The 15621-nt window shown below is 38.5% G+C and overlaps 1 protein-coding gene across 2 annotated transcripts in view; it reads left to right on the top strand.

The window, feature by feature from the left end:
* MSH3 (mutS homolog 3) overlaps positions 1-15051 on the top strand; it is a 241458-nt gene extending 226407 nt beyond the window's left edge. The window contains exons 21-24 of one of the 2 annotated variants that reach the window (XM_077139293.1): positions 3993-4179; positions 5028-5157; positions 11475-11646; positions 14631-15051. In XM_077139293.1, the coding sequence (XP_076995408.1) occupies positions 3993-4179; positions 5028-5157; positions 11475-11646; positions 14631-14739 (598 nt within the window). In that variant the 3' untranslated portion in view covers positions 14740-15051. Of the gene's footprint in view, positions 1-3992; positions 4180-5027; positions 5158-11474; positions 11647-14630 lie in introns of those variants that run through there. The other variant, XM_077139294.1, reaches the window with a different exon arrangement.
* The last annotated feature ends 570 nt before the right edge of the window (positions 15052-15621 follow it).

The following is a 15621-nucleotide window of genomic DNA, read 5'->3' as shown; positions in this document are numbered from 1 at the left end:
CTTTTACTTTCTGTTCTTGATGCCATGGATATAATCACCCACACACCTGTCCAGAGACAGATGTCACATACACAGGTGACACCTGTCACATATAACAGTCATCTGGCATTTTATAGTTTTTATTTTTACATTAAACTTTTAAATCCGTGTAAATTTATTTTGGAGTATGATTTGAGTAAAGATAACAATTAGCATCTTTTACTGATTAATCATTCATTCTTCCCCCTCTGATTTGAAATCTCACCTTTGTCATATACTAAATATTTTATATGTATATGATATCTGCCTAAAATTCTCTTCACCAGAAGGATCATGCAATTCCCAGTGAGACCACTCTGTTATCTTTCTGTTTCTAAAAATACGTTAACCTTAGCAGAACATTTTATTGTCAGCCAAAGATTAATTATTTTGTCAGTTCACAAGCTTTCATGAATAAGAGCAAACAATACTAAATGGGGATCAGGCATCATCATTCTAAAGCATTCTTCATGGTTTCAGAGACAGGGAAGTTTCATCTTCTTGCTAGGGGGAAATATTACAAAACATTGAAAATTGAGGAAAAGAATAATATTTGAACTTTGAAAAAGTAGTCAGAATGGCCAGATTGATGGAGTGAGACACTTTAGGGATCCATCCCACCATGGAAGCCTTGAACAACAAGCAGGAATCAGCAGAAGCTTCCTTCTCAAAGCTCCAGAAAGCAAAGGTTTGCAGTTACAGGGCAAACACCAAATCAAGAAAAAGGATACTTAAAAGTGGTAGCTCTCACTGTGCTCTGCTGGCCCTTCCCACATACCCCCCTGGCTTGGGCAGAGCTGGTCCATGTTCCCAGTGCAGGTTGCTGCTCCTGCTTCTGCAGGGAGCATAGTGTCCCCTGTGCACACACTGGGAGCATGTTATGTCTGGCCCAGGCTGTCTGGTGGTGGCCTGAGGGGCTTGCTGTGCCAGAACTTGTCCTGTGTGTAAAAGGAAGCCTGTGGAACTCACCTCCAGGACACTGTGGAAGAGAAGTCAAGTTGTGCTGCCTGGGACAAGAGATTGCTGGCTGTAGGAGATACAGTGTAGTGCCCAGGACAGTGAGGGAACTATTTCCTAGAAAAGATGGAACATTCAGAATTCAGAACCGAATAAACAGAAGAATTCCGCACATACATAACCATGATGAGACACACACACAGAAGGGATCAGGGAGGCTCCTTTTCTTTGGCCTGGAACTGTTCTCTCATTCCATCCTGAAGGAGAGCTCTTGCCCAGGTCATTCAGCCAAGACTGAGAGGTGTTTTCCTTTTCTGCTCTTCCTCCTGTCCTGTGACAGCTCTGTCATCATACAGGCTTAAGGAGCAGACACTCAGAGTCTGAATTTCAGTGATAACACATTTAAATATCAAAATGTACAGATTTCAACAAAAGCTTACAAAGCTTACAAAGAAACAAGAAGCAGTGGCTCAGGCAAAGGAGGAGATTAAAACATTAGAAACCATCAATGAGGAGGACCAGACATGGTATGTACCAGACAAAGACTTAAAAAAAAAAAACTGCCCTAAATATGCTTAAAGAGCTAAAGGAAAACATGAACAAAATATTAAAGGAAACGAAGAAAATGAGGAAGGAACACAAAGAAAAGGTCAATAGAAAGATAGAAATTATGAAAATGAATCAAACAGAACTGAAAACCACAGTGCCAGAAATTTAAAATTCCCTAGAAGGACTTCAGCAGCATATTGGAGATGGCAGAAGAAAGAATCACTGAACTTGAAGATAAGGTCATTGGAGTCATTCAATCTGGGGAGCAGAAAGAGAAAGAAGGAGAAAAGTGAAGAAAGCATGAGGAATGTGGGGGGCAATATCAGTACATTTTGGGAGTCATAGAAGGAAAAGAGAGAAAGAGTTAAAGAGAATATTCAAAGAAATAATGTCTGAAAATTCCCAAGTTTAATGAAAGATATGAATATACACATTCAAAACACTCAAACTCCAAACAAGATAAACTCAAATAGACCCATGCCACAGCATATTATAATTACCCTGTTGAATACCAGAGCTAAAAGGATAATTTCAAAAACTGCAAGAGACAAGCAACATGTCACATCCAAAGGAGTCTTATTAAGATTGAAGTATCAGTTTCTCATCAGAAACCATAGAAGCACGAAGGCAGAGAGATGGCATATTTAAAGTGCTGAAAGCAAAATAATTGACAACCAAGAATTCTATATCCAACAAAACTGTCTTTTAAAAATGAGGGAGAGATTAAAACATTCCCAGAGCAGTCCAGTAGAGATGTTAGAGTTCAGCAAGTTAAAAGGAAAGGACAGTAGACCACAAATCAAAGCCACATGAAAAAATAAAAATCTCCATTGAGGGGTAACATCTTTGGTAAATATAAATGTCAGTACTATTGTATTTTTGGTTTGTAACTCCAGTTTTTACTTAGTATAGGATCCAAAAGAGAAATGCATAAAATGTAATAATAAATTGGTGGTTCTGGACTCATAATGTATAAATATGTAGTTTGTGACAGAACTCTATAATAAAGTAGGGGAACAGAGGGGTACAGGAATGGAGTTGGTGTATACTATTGAAGTTAAATTGATATCAAAACCACTGAGATTGTTGTAGATTTAGAATGTTAAATTTAAGCCTCATAGTAACTAAAATGAAAATATCAAAGAATATGTGGGCTCATAGAGGTAGAAAGTAGAGTACAGTTTTCCAGGTGTAGAGGCAAGCAGAAGGAGGAGTTAAGGCATAATGAATATAGGGTCTTTGTTTCAGGAGATGGGAAGGTTTTGGTAATGAAGTGTGGTGAGGGAGGAAAGGAAGGAAGGCAGGACAGAGGGAGGGAGGGAAAGGGGAGTAGCAAAATTGATATAACTCTCCTGTAAGTATGAAAGTATTTCAAAATTAAAAAAAAAACAGAAATAACCATTTCCATAAGGCTCCACCCATCTTTGGGGAAAAGATTTCATGGCCTCCTCTGACCTTCAGTGGGCTCTGGCCACAGAGCTGGCTAAAGCACAATACCCCCAGAGTTTCTCAGAAAATAAAAGGTTCCTTATGCTACTGCAGGTCAAGTCTGAAGGGTATTCTCCTACTTTGTGAATTATTTTGACTAAACTAAATTGATGAAGGTGTTTTTTGAGAAAATAATTGCTGGCATTCACAAAGCTGGCTAGCAGGCCAAAAATAGGAATTCTGGGTTTTTCTGTTAACTGCATGACCCTGAGTATTACCTAAGTATTCCTTTTTCTTTGTTTGTTTCATTTTGTACTAAATTGACATTTTCCCAAATGTATTCTGCAGTACAAAACTTTAATGGGCTCCAGGGGAAGTTTTAGAGACCCATGGTAAAATGAGTTTAGGGAAATGATGCATATTATATCTCCCTCTAAGAAATGTTTATTATGTAATAGAATGTTAATTGTTTCAAGAAGTCTTGAAGGAAAGAAACTCAGTGTTTTTGGACTTGTGCGTGTGTGCATACCTAAGAACTTGTGTTCCAGGAAGTCCATTTTGGGAACCTGTTTTAATTGTTGTCTTCATTAGTTTTAGTGAAAATTTTTAGCTTATGTAAATAAATTATTTTATACAAGGCACTTTAATTTGTAATGCCAGTATGGAATCTTCTTAAGAAAACAACAGAAAAACTTTAAATTGTACAATATCGTAGTACTGATGGATTTTAAGCATAGCAACCTAGAGAATCATTGTTTTTCCCCATGGTTTGATTTGGAATGGATTAGTCAGAAAAAGGGATGGATTTCCCTACTTTTCAAGAGTTCTGTCTAGTACTGCATGCTGAGTCTATCCGGAATGTTCCTGTAAGGTTCAATGTAATAGCATATGTTTTTTTTGTTTACTATATTTCAGTTGTTATTGGCTTAAAATATATAGCTCCCCAGGGTTTTTTCATATTTGTTGTTCATAAAATGATGTTTGGCTTTCTAATAATGATGTTCATACAAAAATCAATGTATCTTCATCTTAATTTGTAGAATGGGTGCTGCAGATAATATCTATAAAGGACGGAGTACGTTTATGGAAGAACTGACAGACACAGCAGAAATAATAAGAAAAGCAACATCACAGTCCTTGGTTATCTTGGATGAATTGGGAAGAGGGACAAGCACCCATGATGGAATCGCCATTGCTTATGCCACACTTGAGCATTTTATTACAAACGTAAGTATCCTGCTTTCCCTCTCCATATGTAGGTAGTGCATACTACTCAAATTATGTTCTTGACCTAAGTTATCCAATATGCATAATTATTTGTAATTGTTATAATTGACCCTATTCCCATAATTGATCATTAGAATTCTGTACAATGAATTGAGATAGATTGGCCCTAAGTAATGTTTGTGATTCTTTGATGTGTCCTCCTTTCTTTTGCCGAAGCTAAGGAAATGATAGAGATGGAAAGTTTAACGCAAAATGCTTTCACTCTGAGATGTTAAGAAATGCACTCTGTAAAACAGCATATGCACCAGAGTGATATTGCTGAAATAGAACCAAAGAGATGAGCTCAAAGGCCTGACATTGTGATCTTTAGAGATATTGCTGAGAAAGATATTTCACAGTATTAAAATGGCACTATCTCTTTGTTCTTTCCTGAAGGACTGGACTATAGGTAGATAGTCCCTGCTCTTGGTTTAATTTGCCCAGGAAAATAAGATACAGTTCTGGGTGGAAAGATTGCCAGGGAGGCCTTTCTTTCACAGACCAGAGGTAGGGGTGAAGTATCAGGATGTCCATAACTAATTCTCAAATGGTCCAGGAATAAAAAAAGTGCATGTGTGTCCATGTGTATATAAAGAAAGAAAGTGGTGGAGAGAGGAAAGGAGAGAATAGGGGGAGAATGTCGCAAAATATTAATAATTGATTGTTTAGATAAAGAGTATATGGATATTCCTTGTACTATTGCAATTTTTGTGACAGTTGAAGATTTTTCAAAATAGGAAATTGAGGAAAAGTTTGATGAAACTGAAACTTAAAAATAAAGTAATATTTATTCTGTTTTAATGCTTTAGGTGAAATCCTTGACCCTGTTTGTTACCCATTATCCACCAGTTTGTGAACTAGAAAAAAGTTACTCACAACAGGTGGGGAATTACCACATGGGATTCTTGGTCAATGAAGATGAAAGTAAACAGGATTCAGGTATAAAATATTCCTGCAATAGGTAAACTAGAATGTTGTCAGTTTTCATTTCTGATAATTTGAACTTTATAAGAACATGAACTCAACTACTGATGAATAATAAAAAGCTGTCAGTGTTGATTGATTATAAATAACATTTTTCCACATTCATTTTCTGTAAGCTTAGGGCCAAGTAGAGTTCGCATTTATCCTTATTATCTCAGCGTTCTTCTCTGATTTCCTGATCTCACTGGAATGGCAAACTTTTTTCTACAAGAAGAGGCTGGGGAGGGAGCACCACCGAGGTTTTCCCCTCAGTGCCTTACAGTCTTGCAGGATTCAACTCAGCAAATATTTTCTGGCAATTGAGTGCAGAGTATCATTAGTCATATTATAGAATGCCCAAGTATTTCCCAAAATATTATTTAATATTAATTATTTACAAAGGGTCATTCTACTTCTACTGGGCTCTTTGTGTGTTTTATGTAAATTTAGCAAGAAACACAAATCTCATAAAGTGGTTCGCCCATGTCTGCCACCAAGCAGGGGCCCAACTGATCCTGGACCCCACATCTTCTGCTTCTGGGTTCTCTTCTCTCCCACTCTGCTAGAGCTGCTATGTGGCCTCACATTGTTTTTCCTAGTCTTTCCAGTTATTGCTGGTGTCGCAGAAATGAAACATCTCATAAAAAAAGAACACCACTGGCCAAAAGAAATAAGGTCAGGTGCCATAAGTTATATTGTAGGTTTAGCATAGTTTTTCTTATTCAGTAGTAATTTTTTTAAGCTACTAGTCTATTGACCAGTGGTGGTTTGCACAGTTGATTTGCTACAATGGAAAATCTATCCATGATACTCCAGAGTCTCAATATTATATTGAGAAAAGCAATTCGTATGGACATGAAAAAGAAATCAGGCAACTGGACCAAATAAAACAAGTCACTGGACCTAAAGTAAATGTAATGTTTGGGAATTCCTGACTTTCAGCACCATGCAGTCTTTGAAAACACATCATAAATTCTCTCATAGAATCACTTTTATATCTATTAATCTGCATCCAAAGTGACAGAAAGAGTTTATAAGCTAAATTCCATTGAGATACACAGATAGAGTTCACCAACACAGAATGAGAGGAGTCAGCACTACTAAGTATTCCATGTGAGCTGACTGCTAACCCAGGGCATTACATCTTTCTCAAGTTTTTTTTTTTTGGCATTTTATTATTTTGATTTTAATTTTTATCCATGAACCTATATTTAAAAATTAAATGATGTTAAAAGACCTATGCTATCAAGCATCAGTCCCCTGCTTCCTTGCTTCCACTCTACACCCTGCCCCCATCCCAAACCCAAAGCAACTACTTTCACTCTTTCATCTGTTTCTCCCACATTTCTAATAACACACTTGTTCTCAGTCTCTCGATTGATGGACTTGAAAATTACTGATTGGCTTCTCTGTGTGTTAGATGGGGGTCTTCAGCCTCTACCCCATCCTTGCTGTGTCCTTCCAATATGGTGGTTGCACATTTTTCTGTTTTATTCATATTGATTGTTTTCACTATTATTATCTTATAAATATTGTTTACTAATGTGGCAGGTATTGAGACAAGTTCATTTTCTTTCTTTTACAACATTTTCTACTTTCTTGAAGATAATAATTACATTTCTTTTTTCATTTCTTTTTCATTGTCTAAAGTTAAATCTTCCTGTATCCTCCAGTAACTTTGTAAATACTTCCTTAGACATTTTTCCACCTGGTTGGGCCTATGGGTTTCACTTTTCCCCCCAAACGTCATTTCTTCAGAGTCCTTTGTTCTCATACTCATCTGAACTAGCTGCTCCCTAGGCCTGCTACCTGGCGGTTGTCCTGGGACCTGCTTTTTTCATACTATTAGGAATTCTCTTACCCTCTCTTCTGTGCATTTGATTGCAAGTAGCAGAATACTCACACTCACACTGGCTCAAATAATAAGGATGTATATAATCTCACTCTATAAGAACACCAGAGAAAGAGTGGACTTCAGGTCCTCTTTGCATTTCTCCACCTTCTGCCTTGCTGGCTTCACCATCAGACTAATGGAAGATGACTTCAGCTCTTTCAAGCATCACATCCAGAAATGATTATTTCCCAAGGAAAAGGGACAGGCATTTCTGGGCACTCTTTCTTAGGAGCAAAGCAACCTTTCCCAGATGCCCTATAGCATCTCAGTATCCCCTCTTATTTTCAGAATGGAATCACATGCTCATTCTTAAACTAATCCCTAGTCACAGGTATTGGAAGGATGACCTTGATTGACCTAGATTAATCAAGATCTACTTTTTGAGCTGGATATGAGGGCTCCATCCTGAGTTAATTGGTGAGGAAATTGATTCCTTACATAATTAGGGTTTTCTTAGGAGTGAAATGGATTTTTGGATAGGTTATTAATAATATCCACTGAAGGAGATAGATTTTTTTGACTTAGTATCAATTAAAATATCTTTCCTGTACCTTTATACTTGATTGATAATATAGCCAGGGCTAGAATTTTAGGTTGAAAATCATTTTTACTCAATGATTTTGAGTGCTCAGAATTTTGAGCATTGCTTCATTGTTTGTTCACTTACAATATTATTTCTGGCTATTTCTGTGCTTTATCTACTACCTCTAATTTACTCCTCTTCTAAGTTAGTGGCCATTGCATAGATCATCAATAAAACACCCCAAAGTCCTTTTGGATGACTTCCAGGACACTCTGCTTGTCAGTGACCCGCCCGTGGTGTGGTAGATAAAACAGTGGGTGGGCATTCTAGAGACCTGTGCTTTAGTCTATTCCCAGCTTAAAAGACTTGGACAAATCACCAAACCTCATATATTTTTTATGGATCTATCTTAAAAATGACTTTTTAAAATTACTTAGTCACCACACATCTTTTTTTCGGGGGGTGGCGGTGCATGGTCGGGGAGTGGAAGCCAGGTCTCCCGCAGGAAAGACAGGCATTCTAACCACTGAACCACCCGTGCACCCTCCACACATCTTTTTAATAACTGCCTGGCGAAGTCTGATTTTAAAAGAAATTTTGCTAAGTTTCCCTATGCCAAACAGAAGCATAATTATTACTTTAACCGACTCTAAATATTGCCAGGTAAACTTTTCAATAATACCCTTTTGAGAAATAGTTGTAGCTTATAAGTAGTGAAGTCCTTATTAAAAACTTTTGTCATGAGTCTGTGGAGAAGCCTGTGTTTTATTGATCTTCTCCACCATCTGGCTCTCCCCCATTCCCTAATATCAGTGCGTGCAGGCACACACACACATGCATGTGTGTGCCTGCGTACATGTGCATGTGTACGCGTGCACACACACACTTCCACGTGTACACAGGCACACGCACGTGTATGCAGGCACACACACGCACATGTACTCAGGCACACACACATGTACGTGCACACACACGTGCACATGTATGCAGGCACACGCAGTACAGGTACGCAGACACACATGCACATGTATGCAGGCACACACATGTATGCAGATGCACACACATGCACATGTACGCAGGCACACACCCACGTGTGCGCGTGTGCACACCACATGTACGCAGGCACACACACGTATGCATGCACACACATGCACATGTACGCAGGCACACATGCATATGTATGCAGGCACACACACATGTACGCAGGCACACACGCACATGTACACAGGCACATGCACATGTACGCAGGCACACACATGCACATGCATGCAGACGCACACACGCACATGTACGCAGGCACACACACATGCACCTTCTACAGAGAGGTACAAAGCACAGTCTTGAGACAGAAACTAGCTGAATGAGCACTCCCAGGTGATTAGGGAAGAGAAGTAACATTCCTTACCTTGATGGGATGAGAACTACCATAATTGGTACTAATGTGGATACCAGTATATACTGACAGATTCAGCAACTATTTGTTGAAGTATATTAATAACTTGTTCAAAGCCATCTAATACTTTATGTAATTTAGCAATAATATAAATATCTTTCAAAAAGAAGAAAAGCCTCTAGTCAAACAGTTATAAGCAGGAGAGTTACATTTTTATCGCATGTAAGTAGGCTCAGAAAATGCTGGCTGGGTGGTTGGTATGCTGGTGGATGGATAGACTGATGGCCGGCTGGGTGGGTGGAGAAGGTGAATCTGTTTTTAGAAAGACTAGCATGGAGACTGGATGATAGAAAAGAGGCTGGGGGTTGGGAGGTCAGTTAGGACTAACCCAGCTGACATGATGAAGCCTATTTTTATGTCCTAAAGATTAAAAGACTTTGCCTTTTGGGTGGTGCGACAGTGGCTCAGACCCAGGTGTGATTCCTGCTGCCTGCCCACATTAAAGTATATATATATGTTTATAAAGACTTTGCCTTTTTGATTGCTTACTGCTGCTTGCTTCATTTTTGGTCTTGTGAGCAACAGTGAATGATAAAAAATTATCCAGGTTAGTAGGCACTAGTCTCTATATGGTTCTTCCCTAGTCTGTGCCCACCCACTCCTTCACCTGCTCTTCGTGTTCCGTGAGTTTTATTTGAAGGCAGAGGTGGAAGTGCATGGTAATGGTGGGCTTTCATCCATGTGCTGCTGACAGGGTCATCATTCTTCTCACCTCCGTTTCTAGCACATGCCATTAGGAAGGTGTCATTTGTCTGTTGCTGAATTCTTAGGGAATGAGGTTAGGGAAAACTACATTATTCCTTTCCTCTGTTTTGCAGACTTTTTTGGCTTTTCAGGTTTTCTTAGCTTATAAAAGCATAAAAAGCATCCACATTTGTCAAATGAAATAATATATGAGAAAAAATTCTTGATAAATTTATACCAGGCTCTCTGAAATCACTGTATGCATTTATACAACACAGTGTGCATTTATATTGAATTTCATAATAAAGGCTCCAAGATCCTGAGGTGCTTTATATTTATCAAAGATCAAACTTTATGCAGCATTGTCTTAGTATTATCGTACTTCATTACATCCTGATTCTTTAAGGTTTTTGATTCATGTGTATGTGTGGCAGGCTGGTTTCTTCAGGAAGGAGACACTGCGATTTGCCTTGCAAGAGGGTTATTGGGAAGTGCTTTCAGGATCCACACCTGAGGGCAGAATTGGGCGGAGGCGGTATGCGCTGAGATGCAGTCAGATCAAGGCTTCAACGCAACCCTGCAGAGAGCTCGGAGGCTGGGATGGATGGTCCTTCAGAGCTGCCTCAGACTTGGGTGATAGGGCCAGGCTTCGTACCCTCTATAAGTTATCTGTTGAAGCACAACAAATTACCCCCTAGCTATTGAAGCACAACAAATTACCCCAAAATACAGCAGCTTAAAACAACAAACTTGTTGTCTCATGGTTTCTGTGAACCAGGAATCCTGGGGCAGCTGAGCTGGACACGTCTAGCTCTGTGTCTTCCACAAGGCTGCAGCCAGGGTGTTCGCCAGCGCAGCAGCCAGTTCAGGGCTAGACCAGGCAGTCCGCTTCCGGGTTCAGGTATGCAGCTGTTGGCAGGCTCAGGACGGAGACGTCAGCTTCTTCCCATAGGGCAGCCACAATGTGGAGCTGGCTTCCCGCGGGGCAAGCAGGGAAAACAGTGAGCATGCCCAGGACAGAGGCCCCCAGGCTTTAGAAACCTGATCTCGGAAATGACAGCCCAGCTCTTTCGTCCTGTTCTGTTCCTTAGAAGAAAGTCACTGGGCCGCTCAAGGGGAGGGGACTGCACAAGGGCACGAACGCTAGGAGATGGGGTCTTCGGCAGCCAGTGTGGAGTCTGCCTTCCATCCCTTATAGCACCCTTAGGGCATACTCATGGGTGAGACAGCGCTTTTCAGCCGAGGTGACTCCCAGACAGGGCGTACAGCTGAGGACTTCAATACACATAACGCTCAGTTAGCAGGAAGGTCTAATAAACCAGAACTTCTTAGTCCTGTTTAAATCGTGCAACATATAATATTTATCAGTTTTTAAAGGAGACATTTCATTGTGTATCAGAATCTTTCTCTTTCTGATATAAAAGTTGCGTTCATATTTTGCAGCAAGCTGCATATAGCTAAATGCTTCTGTGACTTACTGTTAATCATTGTTAAAAACCATTTTAAGTGAGCTGAAAGACAGATCCTAAAAGCAAAAGCTTTGTCAAGGAAATTTTTACCCTTTTTCTAGATGTGTAAACTTCATAAAAGACACTAACAGGTGATCAGGAACAATAGATTTATTTTTCGGATTGTACATTTTAATAAATTTATGAGAATTTGTCATCGTTAATCCTCTAATTTCTCTCAGCTTTCATGCCTGATTTTCTTAACCTGTTTTTTTTCCTTTACTTTTGTAGGCAAAGATGATCAAATCCCTGACTTTGTCACTTTTCTTTATCAAATAACTAGAGGAATTGCAGCAAGAAGTTATGGACTAAATGTGGCTAAACTAGCAGATGTTCCTGAAGAAATTTTAAAGAAAGCAGCTCATAAATCAAAAGAGCTTGAAAGATTAGTAAATATGAAAAGGTGAGAATAATAGTACTACATTTTTTTGGTTTATGGTGAAATCTTCCAGTCTTCCAAGGAAAAGGATTGCCCTATAAATGAACATCAGATCTCCTTTTTTATTTTCATCAGATCTACTTTTAGATGATCTTTTCAAGTATTCTGAAAATTTTAATTTGATAAAACAAAAACAGCTCATGATAAAGCTCATATGAATTTAGTCCATCTTCTACAATCAGATCTTTAGCTCCTAAGTTACTAAGTTGGTTTGTAGTCATTTTTCTAAAGAATTGAAACTAACTCCTTATTGTATGCAAACAAATAATTGCCTAAACCATTAAATTATTCAAAAAGCTATTGAAAGAAACCTCAATATTTAGAACCTACAATGTATTTCTTTTAGTCATATATTGCATTCAGATTTGCAGTGACTACTGTGAGGACATGAATGAAAATAATCGTATTACATAACTGTAATCATAGTCAGTACCCACATGTCAGTTATTTTGTAGGTTGTTTACAAAATCTACAGATTTTTCATTCTAAACTGGGTCTGTCACCTAGAAGGCTTATGTGAATGCTTTCCAAGTTTTACTCTTGATATCCAGCCAGAATAGTCAGTCTATAAACTAATCTTATTAATAACCTGAGATGTGTTTCAGAAGAAAAATATTCCTAGGTAAATATCATATTAATAGCTAATAGCCTTTTTAATGCAGTTTTATTGAGTTATATATTTACATACCATATAGTCATCTGAAGTGTACAATCAGTGGCTCACAGTATCATCATATAGCTGTACATTCATCATCACAGTTGATTTTTGAACATTTTTATTATCCAAAAAATAAAAATAAGAGTAAAAAAGAACACCCGAAACATCCTATACCCTCCTATTACATATTTATTAATTTACTTATTTAGTCCTTTTTTTCTTACTGTCCATATATTAAAGGGAGTATCAGTCACAAGTTTTTCACAATCACATGTTCACACCTTAAAAGCCCTATAAGTTATTCAGTCATCTTCAAGAGTCAAGGCTATTGGATTACAGTTCAACAGTTTCAGATATTTCCTTCTAAGCTACTCCTAAATACCAAAAACTGAAAATGGATATCTATATACTGCATAGGAATAACTTCCTTCAAATAGGTCTCTCAACTCTATTAGAAATCTCTCAGCCACTGTGACTTTATATTGTTTCATTTCTCTTCCTCCTTTTGGTCAAGAAGGCTTTTCACGCCCACAATACCAGGGCCAGGCTCTTCTCCTGGTGTCATGTCCGATGTTGCCAGGGAGATTTACACCCCTGGGAGTCATGTCCCTCGTAGGGGGTAGGGCAGAAGCTAATAGCCTTTGGTTTTCCAAATATAAAATTATATAAATACAAAAGCTTCCCATCCCACTACCTCATAACACCCACCCACACCCACCCTGCTAGTCTGATCTGCTGGGGAGAATAGGACTCTGCTGGCCTGGTTGGTAACCACGTGACAAGGAATGAATAGATGTTGATCAAGAAAATCTTGGCTGGATACCAGTAGTCCCTGGGTTATACTATAGGACTATTATTTAGTTTTGGAAATCATTACCAAATTTAAATTTTGAAATATTAATACCTAATATTAGTTAATATCTAATATTAATTAAAGAAACAGCTGCTAACTTGTATGCTGAAGCACAGCTGTACAACCAGCTTCTTTTTCTCTATTTCCTTCCTCTTGTGATTCTGCCGGCACACTTTACCTTGCAGTTGTATGTGTTGATTGACCAAGTCCGAAGTGCTGGAGTATTACAAATGGCATGTAGCTTAGCTTTCTTTATTGGCATTCCCTTCTGGATCGTTTCAGGAGCATCAATCAGAAGCAAGTGGCATAGTTATCACAAATAAGGTGACAACCTATTCCTAATTGCTACAAGCTAGACTAATAGTAGTATTCCAGAGAGAAAAGTAATTATTTATGAATGTTTCAAAATGAATGTACCCCTTAGTCCTTTGCAAAGTCCAGAGACAAGTTAAATCCTCTTTTGTTGTTGTTGTTTTTCTTCTACCCTGAAGAAACTAGAATAAAACTTTATTACAAAGGATATATATTCCAGACAGCAATAAAATATGACAATTTATCCTTCTTGTTATTATATAGTCTATAAACAAGAGTAATAAACAGATTACTTACAAATATTTCAACTCTTCCAACTAGTATGTGACATGAAATTTATAGGTATCTTGATAAGATGAGAGAGCTGTCCTAAGAAGCTGCATTGGAATGGAATGTTGTAATTTATCAAGGCATTTTATTCACTTATTTTACCTTTTCACTAAAATTCACTTTTACACCTGAAATCAATTGGCTAGATCAAAGTAACAAAATCAAATCTCATGCCTTCATGTGGGTTTGTTACAGTGGCTGCTGTTTGTTGAATACCCCCTTTGTACAGTATTGTATGCCCCCTACATACGTTAGCACACTTAATCCTTATAACGACTTTGTGGGGTGGGTGCTGTTGTTACCTCCATGTTAAAGTGGGGAAAATGAGGCCCAAGGAGGGCAAGACCCCACCCGGCGTCACGCAGCCTGTTGGTGGGGGAGCAGTACTTAGAACTCAAGTCTCCAACTCTGATGCTGAACACTCAACTGAGTGGCTCTTCTGCAGAAAAAAAAGTAGGTCTGTGTCAAGTTAGCATTTTACTTCCACCAACCAACTTTATTAAATCAATCTTTTTCATCTAGTGAGCTCTCAGCAGGGTGCTTTTTATCTTCACCTGCAAATAGGCACCCACAGCAGCCTTTGGCTAAGTTAGCGGGGGCAGAAGCCGTCTCTCCTTTCCTGGTGATGGGTGTTAGAAGAGGAGGCTGAGGCAGGGGCGGGACCAACAACCTCAGACCCTGGCCTGCGGCAGCAGCTCCGAAAACACCGCTCACAGGCGTTTCCGTAGCTGTTGAGGAGATGTATTGTCCCCCATCAATTTCATTTATAAAATTCATATTTTATTTTCTCTCTAGGAAAAGGCTGAAGTGTTTTGCAAAGTTATGGATGATAAAGGATGGAAAAGACCTGCAAAAGTGGGCAGACAAGTTGGAAATGGAAGATATTGATGATGTCTCTTCCTGATTAAAACGAAAACCATGTTTTGTAACAAAAACTGCAGAATTAAACATACCGCCTGTTCAAATAACTCTCCAGGAACAACCCATCTCTGTCTGACATGTGAGCACCACAAAATCATGACCGTGGTGTGTCCCTGTGGGAAGTGGGTGGGTCTTGTGTAGAAAACCATTTGCAGGGTCCTGTCTCCCTGACTTTTAAAAGTATCAATTTTTTTGTATATTAAGACTTCTGCTATGTAATTAGAAAATTTCATGGCAGTAAGCGTCACCTAAAATTAAAACCTAAATAAAGTTCAAAGTGGTATTATATAATTTATGAACTTTTAGAGAGTGATATATTACCTCATTTTTATTTGCTTCAGTTCCGATAATTAGCAACTACATGAAATATCTGGCAGGAATCTACCTTTTGTATTCAACTAAATTAATTTTGTAAAGCCATCAATTCACCGTGAATGTAAGAATTTTTGGTAAGAAATAGAATCATCAAGCTTTCAGAAACTATAGCACAGAAGGAATAGGTCATATGAAATTTGAAAAGTTAAATATTGTCAGTTTTAAGGAGTTTAAAGACTGTTGGATGATTTTGTCATTTATTCAAGTAATAAATATCTAATTAATACCTACTATAAATAATGGTATGGCCTGTTGAATATTTAAGGTTTTCACATATCAGGCATTTGTCATTTTTTAGGGTTAATTATGTAACCAAGGTTGCTGCTCATACCAGACCACTACATGGAACGGAATTTGTTACTTTTGGACTTTCTGTTAACTAACACAGGGCCTTAGTTTGCCAGGGCTGCTATGACAAACATCACTCAGTGAGCTGGCCTAAATGACAGGAACTTACTGACTCACAGTTTGGGAGGCTAGAAGTCCAAAA

This window comes from Tamandua tetradactyla, chromosome 21 (genome assembly GCF_023851605.1).
Source record: "Tamandua tetradactyla isolate mTamTet1 chromosome 21, mTamTet1.pri, whole genome shotgun sequence".
NCBI lineage: Eukaryota > Metazoa > Chordata > Mammalia > Pilosa > Myrmecophagidae > Tamandua > Tamandua tetradactyla.
The sequence above is the reverse complement of the archived record's forward strand: the minus strand, read 5'-3'. Positions and strand labels throughout refer to the sequence as shown.